Source organism: Stenella coeruleoalba (assembly GCF_951394435.1).
Source record: "Stenella coeruleoalba genome assembly, chromosome: 1".
Lineage (NCBI taxonomy): Eukaryota > Metazoa > Chordata > Mammalia > Artiodactyla > Delphinidae > Stenella > Stenella coeruleoalba.
The window spans coordinates 128,278,818-128,290,507 of record NC_137169.1 but is presented as its reverse complement, the minus strand read 5'-3'; the positions used below and the strand labels follow the sequence as shown (position 1 = coordinate 128,290,507).

General features: G+C 52.5%; 1 protein-coding gene across 1 annotated transcript; it reads left to right on the top strand.

Moving 5' to 3' along the window:
* The first annotated feature begins 259 nt into the window (after positions 1–259).
* Positions 260–5,167, top strand: LOC307189163 (uncharacterized protein C1orf53). The gene is made up of 3 exons (XM_079926960.1): positions 260–560; positions 3,564–3,665; positions 4,959–5,167. The coding sequence occupies exons 1-3, from the start codon at positions 297–299 to the stop codon at positions 5,028–5,030; spliced, it is 438 nt and encodes a 145-aa protein (XP_079783086.1). The 5' UTR covers positions 260–296; the 3' UTR covers positions 5,031–5,167.
* The last annotated feature ends 6,523 nt before the right edge of the window (positions 5,168–11,690 follow it).

Sequence of the window (11,690 nt, the reverse complement as noted above, 5' to 3'; positions counted from 1 at the left end):
AGCCAGGGCTGGGTCGGGGTCCAGGTCCGAGGGCAGGGATCTGAGGGCGGGGTCCGGGTCGGGGGTCGGAGGGCAGGATCCGAGTCCGGAGGCCGGGGCCCTGAGTCGGAGAGGGAGTCAGAATCCGGAGGGCCGAGGTCAGGAGGTGGGGGTCGGGGTCCAGGACCGGAGGGCGGGTCCGGGGTCGAGGGTCGGAGGGCGGGGTCCGGGGTGGCGGGTCTGGGACCGGCCTGGCTCTGCGGGAGCAGTACGGACCGCCCCTTGGCCCCAGCGCCCCACCTCCCAAGGCGGCAGCCATGGCGGCCTGGCGGGTCCCCGCGTCCATGGGCGCTGCGCTCGGGAGGCAGCCGTCCGCCGCCCCGCCGCCAGAACCGCCCCGGGTCGGAGAAGGGTTCCGACAGCGCCTCAGCTTCACCCTCTGCTCCGCTTCGCAGGGAGACTGCGGCGGCTCTGGGCCCGACTCGCAGGGCGAGCCGGAGGGAGCAGCGAGGCGTCCGGCGAGCGAAGAGTTAACGGCGGCAGAGCGGAGGATCTCGGAGCTTCACGCCGCCGCCTGCGCGGTGAGGCCCCGCCCCGTCCCTCACGGGCACTCGGGTTGCTCCGCCCCTCCCCGCCCCGCCCGGACCGCAGCCCCAGGACCACGCGCTTGCGCAGTGAGGCCCCTCCTCCCCAGACACCCCGCCCCGCCCTCCGCGGCAGCCCCGCCCCCTGCAGCCCCGCCCTCCCCGGCCGCCTGGTGATAGGTGCGCCTGCGCGTCCCCGGTCTGGCGAGGGATTGCCGGAGGTCGGTGCAGTTCTGCCTCGGGCCTCTGACGGCGTGCAAGGTTACCGCTCAGAACTTTTCGCTTGATAACTGGCCACAGTTTCCTATTCCGGGCAAAGAGTTAACGTGGATCTATCCTGAGTATGAGCGCGACTCCTTTCTGATCAGTGTCCGAGCTAAACTCCGGTCGCAGTCTAGGGCCTGTCATCACTGTCCTGTGTGTGTGTGTGTGTGTGTGTGTGTGTGTGTGTGTGTGTATGCGCGTGTGTGTTTGGGGTTGGGGGAGTGGTGTAAGGCATTGATAGAGGAGGTAGAGGAGCTGAGAAGTCACAGGGAAATATGTGTGTGTTCATCTGCAGTATCAAACACTGCCATCCAATGATTTCAATAATGAAAACATAAAACATGAACTTATTTTTAATTTATTTTAATTTTTGCTATCATCCTTTCGTCCTTTCCACCTATCGGAGCAGAGTTACAAAATAAAGTATAAATAGGCCTTTACATTTTTACTAGACAATCTAGAGCTGTGTGTTCTTCTGGTTTGGGGATTTGACAATTGCTTGTTAGCACCAATATCAAAACTTATCACCTCCCTTAACGCTTTCTGACACAGACTACATACGTTCAAGGGTAGCATGTTTATATTTGTATCATCTTGAAAGAGCAAGTGAGTTCTGTGATAAATATATATAGAAAAGATACAAAAGTAGCCTGTTGAATACACTGCGGGTGACCAGCACTTGACATGACTAGTGTTATTTGATCTGGCCTGAACCAGGGGAGCAGAGAAGAAAACCTTGGAGGTTGCCTAAAGTTGACTTTTTTTTTCCCACGGTTAGTTAGTAGGCCCTGAGATCCACTTCTGTGTTGAAACTTTTGCACAAAGACTCTTTAGGAAACGACTGGCAGCTTTTGATGGTTCTTGTTTATACTCTTTTTAAAATAATGTGTAATTTGTTCCCACACTTCACTATATAAATGTGGTAAATAGAAGCAAAAAGTATCATTCTCTATAGAGCAAACACCAGTGGCCTGGAACGACCAGCTCAATCGGCCCGGGAAGGGAAAGAAACTTTTTCTCACTCAAGGAATTCACACAGTTTCATCAGTGTCAGAATCGCAGGTTAAATGGCTGTCTAGGAGACCATAAGCAAACCCAATAATGAGCTTGTTGTTTTTGTTGTTCAACAAATCAGAGCCCCCTCACAGTGGTCCTTCTTCCACACCTGCAGGCAGGTAGCTCTCTCACGTGTGCTGACCTGCATCACTGGGCATCTTGTTCTCCAGTCAGACTGTCAACACTCTTGCCCTGCCTTTGTCTGTTGCCACCATGACCTGAGGCTCACTTACTGAGGACAAATTACGTTTGCGTGGGCAGCCATCAGAGTTTCCCTATTGACTTGGAGAGCAGGAGAGCAGCCCAGGCCCAGGAACAATCTGTGAGGCTCCCAGGTTCCAGAAGACCCCCAGCGATGAAAAGCAGAAAGAAGTCTGCTAACAGAGTTCCCAGCGTTCTTTTGCTTTTCTTCCAAGTCTTCCAACACGGACTTAGTAAATAAAGAAGCAAGGTCTTGACAATCGGTCGTTCTAAAGTAGTGTTCAGTGCCGCTGGTTTCATGTAATCTGCTTCTGCGGCCCCAAAGGATTCGGGAGGCCCCTTAGGCTGGCCTTGGGACTTGATGGCTGGATTTCTGCTGCCCTGGGCTCACTTTGCTGGAATGCCTTAGAGGAGGCCTAGGCTTGAACTCTAGTTGTCCTTTTACTCCACGCTTTATTCATGACGCATAGTTGATGAGAAGCTGAACCAGAACAAAATATTCAGCCGCTAAGGAAGACACTCTGAAGAAGTAGTTTGCCGCATACGCAAAAATACATGTAAGAAGATATTTAAGTGTCACGTGTATTTTAATGGAAAGGCTCTATGCAAGAGTGGTGCAGAGTTACTGCGTGGTAAAGGGGTTATAGAAAAAGCCCAGGAGACAGTTCCCCTTCAAAATCTCAAGGCTAAATAATGTCACTCATGTGGCCCAAATCCACAGAAGAGGTTGCATTATTTGTCTTCACACAACGTGCTTGGGACAGCTTTTTAAGACTATGTTTGAATGTAGATAGAGGATGCTTTCTTGACATCTGAAGTGCTGTAGTAAAAGCTGCTTTTGATCAAAGTCGTGAAGCAGTGAGTGTTAATATGTTAAAAATAATAGTTTTATTTTGCTTAAAAATGGCACTAACAACACTCCAAAAAAAAAAGAAAACCGCAAAATATGCAGTGGAGTAGCAGACGATGAAGGTAAGGAAAAGTGTTAAATAATAGTAAAGGTAGTGCTTTTCTCTAAGGACTGTTGGTTTTGATTAGCACCTTTTCTGTAAGTTTAAATCATTATCCACATATTTTAAGTACTGAAATTGCAACTGCAACTTCTGAGTGAAAGTTCATTTTCAGCCTCTTAAGCTCTTAAAGTCATTAAATCACCTGTTATTAAACTTGTTACCTAGAAACTGAATGAAAAATACCTGAGCAGCGGCTACATCGTTATTGGGTATAGAGGAGTTCTTGTTTTTCCATCAACTTCTCACTTTTCTCAAACTGTATATTTTCTCCTTATGTCACATAAAGTTGGATTGTGTATAATGTTGGAATGCATTCAGTCCTTAATTGCAAGTGCCACGAAAATGGCTGGGAAGAAGTTTAATATTGTTTGAAGAAAATGTTGCAGTATTTTATGAGTAGGAATGATGGTGAGGAGATACGATGAATACTGAGATGAATGAATTGTTTGATTTCACTACTCTTCAGGCTGGCCAGCTGAACTACGTGGACCCAGCTACCGGCTACATGGTGCTCACCCGGCTGGCCCACTTGCAGAGGGGCAGATGCTGCGGCTCTACCTGCAGACACGTGAGTACCAGTTCGGCAGGATGGCAGCAGTTTTCGGTGCTTCCGTGACTTCGTAAATACCTATTATTTGAAAAACAAGTCAAATAAAAATGCTAAATAGAACCTGGTGTGCACTTTTCACAAGCTGCTCTGGCCATGGACAATAAAGTCCTTAGGACCAACAGAGGACCTTTAAAGTTAATGGAATTTTGTAACGTTTCACCGTGAGCATCAGTTCCTTGAAACACTGTGTTTGGAAATTCATGGGAGTTCTTTATTACGAGGAAACTTTTCACGAGGTTTCAAATAAGTTGTGTTTACTAGGCAAGTAGAAAGAGGGCAGGAAAAGAAATCCGGAATATTGCAAACTAGATCCCAGGAAGAAGCATTTATTTTTCATTTTTAGCTGAATAAATAAATACTTGCCTAACATTGACAGGTAGGTTTTTTATAATGATAATGATTTCCTCCCTCCGTGTCCCTCCCTTCCTTTCCTCCTTCTCCATTATTATTACTATTATTATTATTACTACTACTCCCCCTCCCCTCCGCTTTCTTCTCCTTCTCTCCCCCCCACCCCCTGCCCATTCTTTCTGTGGTTGTTTTCTACTGTGTCTTTAAAATAACCATGAAACTTGCTACTCCAAACTTAGTGCTGTACGTTTCCTAAAATGTATATTTCAGCAGCCATATATCTCTATGCTCACTGATTAAAATGAACTAACTATGTAATACTTCCCTACTTTGAACAAAAAATAAATGGGAATGGGTTCTTCCCTCTAACTTTTTAAAAGCATACTACTAGTAAGGTAAATTGTTATACAGTTAAGATTATAAACAGATAAGCTCTGTTTATAGTCCACTTTGACTGTATGTTTGGGGGGCAAGAAGGAGTTATTTCCTCTAAGCGACCTACTTTCTAATCAAGGAATTGACATTAAATGCTTGTATTAACAGTAGCCAGTATTGAAAAATTAAGCCTTCACTTTTATGGATGTTCCTACCTGTGCCATTAGCTGTTTCTAATCAAACCCATAAGAGCTCTGCCTGAATTGAGGACTGGAGAATTTTTTAAGGGTGAGGTTTTGACAGTAAAATTCTTGAAGTTGGAAGGATGCATTTAGGAAGTGATTCTTGGACCCTAATTAGAACCATTTGCCAGATGTTGCCATCGTTCTCCTCTTAGTCTATAGGAGGTAGAAAAAATAATCTATAGAACGTTACTAGCAGTCTCTTTTTTTCACCATGAAAAGTGTACTTCTTCGAGATGACTGTTAAATAATTCAACAGTAACTTGTTTTATTACTTTTGCAGTGTCCATATGGTCACGTCAATGTCAAAGATCCATCCAAAAAGAAGCGATTCAATTCACACTTTTATGTTTGAGAAGAATTTCATTGCTGTTCTCCATCTAATTGAGCCTTATTAAAAAAATAAATAAAACCGTAATCCAGAATTGCTTTCTGTGCTGTTAGTACTTGGGCACTAGTTTAATCTTAAACTTAAGCATATATTAATCTTAAACATGTATTAAAAGAACATCAGTAAAATGAAAAAGCTAGCAAACGTTTGTGTGTTTCTTTTCTGAATATAAATTTATTTATTTATTTATGTTTGGCTGCTTTGGGTCTTCGTTGCTGCACGTGGGCTTTCTCTAGTTGCAACGAGGGAGGGCTACTCTTCGTTGTGGTGCCTGGGCTACTCATTGTGGTGGCTTCTCTTGTTGTGGAGCACGGGCTCTAGGCGCGTGGGCTTCGGTAATTGCAACGCGCGTGCTCAGTAGTTGTGGCACACAGGCTCCGTGGCACGTGGGATGTGGGATCTTCCCCGAGCAGGGCTCGAACGCATGTCCCCTGCATTAGCAGGAGGATTCTTAACCACTGTACCACCAGGGAAGTCTCTGTTTGTGTGTATCTGAAGTGGCACATTGATGATTATTTTCCTTTCTTTTTGCTTCATTATTAGACGTATGTCGAAGAAAGAAAATAATGACTGTTCCATTAACTAAATAGCAGCAATTGGGTCACATTAGTAGCTCTTGATTTTTTTTTTTATAGCCTCAGTTCTACTGTTTTCTCCTCAGTGTTAGCAACCCAAGGGAGGTTGCTGGCAAACAGAAGAGTTTGAATACATTTTTCCTTTTATTTATATCTTGAGCTATAAGGAGATTGATATGATGCTATATCTTGCAGCATATGAGTATCCAAGAAGGGCCGTTCTGCGGCGAGAAATGCTCTCATCTTCCATCTGTTCTCCTAATAAAACCTTTAAATCATTCTGACTTGGGGGTCAGGCTGCTTAAGATGCTTCGATTAAACCATTCTTTTTTTCTCTCCCCCCCCCATTTTATTCCTCCATCTCTGACGGCACTTTGCAGGCTCATCTGTCTTAGGATGTTTTATTAGCTTTACACCTATTTCATTCACTGCTGCGAAGACCCTGGGCTTCAGTCTCCAACCCAGGTTCTGGGTCCCCTCCCCATGCCTCCTTTTCTGTTTCCCTCTGAGGATAGCAGCCCCCAGGAAGCCTTTTCCTTGCAGGGGAAAGCTGGTCAGTGAAATGGAAGGCTGGCTTTACCCAGAGCTGACCCTCAGCTTTTTCTCCCGGCAGAATCTGAATGGTTCTCCAACATCTCAGAGGTCTGCCTTTGTCTCTGCCCGTGGCCCTCAATGAAGGTTTTTTCTAAAGCTTTCTAAACATCTTAAGCAGCAAAAAGGCTCTGGTGCCTTCTCCCATATTTGATTCAAAACAAAACACCTTCTAAACTGTAAAATGAGTGAAAAGAAGCCCATTAAGTCTCTAATGCGCCACGTGTTCATTTTATGTCAAATAGTAAGTCGTTTCCCAAAACTGTGGGCGGTTTTGGTGTCCCAGTGTTTCTGATGTTCCTGACTGTGGGTCCCTCAGCAGCACTGCCCCGGGGCCCTCCTTGGACGTAAAGAGCAGTGTCTGTGGCCTGGTGTTGCCCTCTCCAGGAACTATTTGGAGGAGAACAGGAGAAGGGATCAGCATTGTGACAGAGGAGGCAGTCAGTCTTTCCAGGAAGGTTTATGGACTCCTGGGGGCCACTTTCCTTTCCACTCTTAGGTCAAGGAGCAGCCAGCTAGCTCCACGTTTCCACTAGACTTGAAGATTACCACAGACATCTTCTGGGTGGGAGCTGTATGGGGCGTTCTTCAGCAGTCCCAAGAGGAAGACCAGAAGGAAATGGAGTGGAGAAGGCCAACTTTCTGGAGACACAAGAGGAGGAGGAAAGCAAAGAGAAGAGTTCTATTTGCTTTTTGCAAGTTCACTTTGAGGCTCCCCCCCCAGTCCCCGCCCCCTCCTAAGGCAGTGTTTTGAGAAAGCCCCTTGGCAGATGGGAATAAGGTAAGGGATGCCTCCCTCCTAGAGGCAGCTCTTTCCTTCTCCCAGTGCAGCTCCTGCAGTGCCGAACTGGCCTAAGACGGGAGGACCCTTGCGTGAGACTTTGTGACTCTTCCTGGCAGAACTTCTAGGCTTCCTGGCGACAACAGCCGAGGAGCCGCCGCTGGGGTGTGGGCGGGGAGGGGGACGCTCTTACTCTTTCCTGCCTCTGGAGCCGGGGAGCCGAGGTCTGAAGTTCTCGGCCGCGGTTCTGGGTAGATGCTCGTGAACCACACGTCGGGGATGGCAGCGGCGGGTGCTCCCACATTACACACAATACGGCCACATAAATGGGCCTCGCTGCAAGAACTTCAGGTTCTATTGTATTCGCACCTTGTAAAGTAAAAAGTCAGGTTTCTTACTGGGTGTGTGTGTGTACAAATACACGTGGATACCGAGAAATAGACTTCCCAGTTTAAATCAACTCCGCTGCTCCTCCACTTTTAAGGTTTTTGCAGAGTCCTGCCGCCGCAAGGCAGGCACCATAAATCAAGGGAGATTGATTTCTAGATTGTTTCTAATACTGAAAGACCCAAGGGGAAGCTGGGGGGTCTTGTGCGGTGTTTAGCGGGGTGGAGGGCGGGGATACGTTCCTGCCGTGGTGGTTCTTCCTTTCGCGGGGAAGGCCCTGCCCTGGGCCATCCTCCCAGCAGGTGGATTACGTGCACATTCCCCCCTCTTCCAAAAGCCACACCGACCCCATCGATTTTGCAGAGCAAGGAAGGGAAGGGCTTTCCCGCCCCCCCCCCCCAGTGCAACCTGGGGCTCCCACACCGGTGTGGGTGTCTTTGGACCAGAAGGGCCTGGAGAAGGGGGAATGCTCCCCGGACGCGGCGCGGGTCTTTGTTCCCCGCAGGGCGCCGTGTCCTAAGGCGACCGCAAGTCTTTCCCGCGCGCCCGGACCCACGGCCGGAGGCCAGCGGGGTCTCCAGACAAGGCTGGGGAAGGGGGCCCACGACCTGGCAAACGGCCATCGGCATGTCGCCTTCCCCTGAGCACTTTGAGGCCTCACGGTCCCCGCCTTTCCCCGAAGGAGCCCCCTCCCCCCACCTGCCCACTGCCTGTCAACACCTGCCTTTTCATTTTCTTTACATTCGAGCAAAGGCTTGAGTTGTGGACGGGACGTCTGACCGTGAAGGAGGATTAAAACTCGGTGCTCTTTTAAACTACCCTGCAACAATTAAAAGGTACTTCTGGGTGCCAGAAGTATCCCCTCCCTCAGGAAAAAAAGAAAGATGTTTAAGTGTGTGTGTGTGTGTGTGTGTGTGTGTGTGTGGCGGGTGTGTGTGTGTTGGCACCCTCCTGCGCGCCTCTGGAGAGCTCGATCTCTGAGAAAATGTCGTGGAAGAACTCGCAACTGACTCTTGCCCACCCAGGCCCGCGGGATGCCCTGCAGAGCGCCCAAGCCCCACACTGGCTGATCCTCGCCCCTACAAACGGTTTCCAGGTCGGGCTCCTGGCCCAGAACCTCCAGACTTACGCCCCACCATCCTCCTGAGACCGTGGGTGTAAAAGAGAGTAAAAACTCAGAATCATGGGCTCTGGGAGGATTGGAAGATTTCTGGCGATAGCATCTTCCCGTCCGAAATTTGTATTCTGAAGTGTGAGCTTCTGTGTGCGCTTCAGTGCGCGCACGCGCACCTCTGCCTCTGTGTGTGTGTGTGTGTGTGTGTGTGTGTGTGTGTGTGTGTGTGTGTAGAATGCATGTTTTTATCAAATACCTAAAACGGTTCGTGACCCCAAAGAGGATTAAACCCACTGCTTTGGACACAGATGAGCGGGAGCAACTGAAGGTCTTCGGGTCGGTGTCGCCGTCCATCCATTCGACGGCCTAGGCAGCAAACGGAGGAGCTGAACCTGGGAGGCTTGTCCGCTCCCTGGCTGGGAACACGAACCGAGATAGGGGGGATTCTCGAGGACAGAAAGAGCTAAAGAGGACGGGTTGGGAAGGGGAACGTCGGGGGTGAGGGGAACTTAGAAGGTAAACTAGTAGGAATAGTTGGCTGGTGGGACTGGCTAAGTGCAACCAAGGGTTCTGGTAGAAAGAGGGACTCTACCGGGGTGCTCTGAGCTACATTCCGGGACGTGGGACGGAAAGAGAAAGCCTGAGGGCTTTGATTCGCGGCTCCTGCTGGATCCCTTGCCAGCCCTAAGCTGTGGGCAGAGCTTGCGGGGCGGGCGAAGGGGTGGGTCTACCCCTGCACAGTCCCACGGGCCCCCATCCCGGGCAGTGGTCTCCTGCGGCTCGCTGATGTGCGGGATCCCCCAACCCCCTGCGCGCTCGGCCCGCGCCCTGCGGAGGAGCCCCTGCTGTAGCCCAGGGGTGGAGGGGCAGGACGGGAACGCGGCAGCCCCACCCGGACCCGCACCGTGGAGCGGCCAGTCTCTCTGCTCACACCTCTTCCGCATCCGCGCTGGAGCCTCTCAGAGATCCCCCCGCCGCCATCTCTGAGCGTGAGGGGCGCACCGGGTGGGCGAGTAGGTAAATAATTGGCCAGAGGCCAGGTTTCCCGGTTCTCTCTCCGTTCCCCGCGGCCTGACTGCGCCCCTGGTTGCTGGGGCGACGCAGCCCCTCGGGAAGCCGAGACCAGGTAACCGGGCCCCCGTCCCGTCCAGGTGCGGGAGTCTGTCTGTGCCCCCGCGAACTCTCGTTTCCCAGGGTTTGAGTTAGTTTTCTCCCGGCTGGATCTCCATCCCCGCCTCCTAGACAGAGCCTGGCTGCAGAGATACCTCGGGCCCTCGCGCTGACCCGGCCGAGAACGCCACCCTCGAGCGCAGAACGCACCCCAAAGTGCTGGGCTGCTGGCGCCAAGCCCGGGAGCGCAGAGAGGAAAGGGAGGACGGCGAGGGAAAGGCGGGGAGGTGACGGGTGAGCAATCAGTGGCTTAGCCCAGCTCCCTGCAGGAGCTACCGCCCGCTCACCGTCTATGCAGGCACCAGCTGGCAGCAGCATCTTTGAGGTAGCAGCACCTGGAAGGCCAGGGCCGGATGGAGACCCGGGAGCCCAGGGCGCGCCGCGGGACTCCAGCCCTCCCGCTGCGCCCAAGGCTCATGATGCTCTCGGCTTTATGAGGTTCCCAAACGGCCGAGTCCTCCATTAACACCTTCCCTGATTACTGAGAGGCTGGAAGGGCTGAACGCGGCCTCGGAGCTTGTCTCCCTGCACTGGTCCGCGTCTGTGTCCTCTGCCCACCCCTTTCTCCTCCTGTTCCCGGTCTGGAAGCATAAATAGAAAATAAAAGACAGGTGGAGGGAGCTGCGGGTCAGAGGTGAGGGATTCGGGTCAATTCCGACGGCGGGGGAGAGAGAGGGGGAGAGAGAGAGAGAGAGAGAGAGAGAGAGAGAGAGAGAGAGAGAGAGGGAGGGAGGGAGAGAGAGAGAGAACCATCCACCCACCCAGCCACCGGTTGACTTATTTATTTGGATTAACAGAGGACCCCTTGGCGAGATCTGGGGACTGGCTCGCACCTCTGGCCGCCGCCTCCCGCCCTCCCTCGCCGAGGACCGGGTTCTTGGGCGGGAACGTCTGGACCTCAAGGTAAGATCCCGATGGGGGTTGTCTGTCCGGAGCAGTTTTCCGCCCTCGGCGTGAGCCCGACCGCCCGGCTCCCGGGAGCGCCCCGGGCACCTACCGGAGGCTGCCCGGCTTCCCTCGAGGCCTCTCGGTGCCAGAGGCCGCGGCGGGAGGAGCAGATGGGACGCGCCCCCCGCGGGTGGGAGGCGCTCGGGGCCCCGGGCCGCACCTCGGAGCTGATGCGCTCGTTTCTCCGCGGTGCAGCCACCATCGCTGAGTGACCCACGCCAGCTCTCAGAATGCTGAACGGCACCACTCTAGAGGCAGGTGAGTTACACGCCAGGCTCTTTCTCTTGCCCTTTCTCTTAGGCCGGAGCATATATTGTGCGGGTGTGTGAGTGTGTGTGTGCACGCGCGTGTGCACGCCTTCACCGGGTGGGAAGAAGAGGGGTTTGTGTTTGTCTTAGAAATTAAACCGCGAACCGTAGGCTCTAAGATACACGGTCTCGTTCCGAGTCTCCTGACAGCATTCCTGAAATCCGCGTTCCCCTCCTCTTGCCTTTCTCTCTAAGGTCTGAGTTACTCAGGGCGGAGGCGCTGGGGGCGGAGGTCACGGTGCCACTAAGCCGCGAGGTGTCCGGGCGCGAGGGATGCGCTCCGGGTCCTTCGCGGAGCTGCTGGGGGCGTCTCTTCACTGGAAGGGATGGGGCGGGGACGGGGGCAGGAAGACGTCGCTTCTCACCCATTAGGGCTTAACTGGAAACTGGTTTCACCCCCTCTGTTGGCTCAACCTGACCCGCGCGTAGCCGTTTCTGCGGGCGATCTCCGCGGACGCGGGGGTGGCGAGGGGCGGGGGGAGGCTCCCTTTATTCCTGCGGCTGCTGCGGGCCCGCCGCGCGGCAAACCCCAGGTAAAAGACCTTCAGATTTCAGAAGCGCGGTCTCCGCCACCGGCCGGCCGTCCCTTGCAGAAGAACCCAGGGGCGTTGGAGGCAGAGGTTTGAAGGGAGCGCGCAGCGGGCCGGAGGCCTCGCGGGGCTAGGGGGATGCGTGGACACAGGGCGCACCCGAGGGCAGGGCCCGGCGCGCCGGCCGCGCGGAACGGGCTCCCGGCTGAGGTGCGCAGCG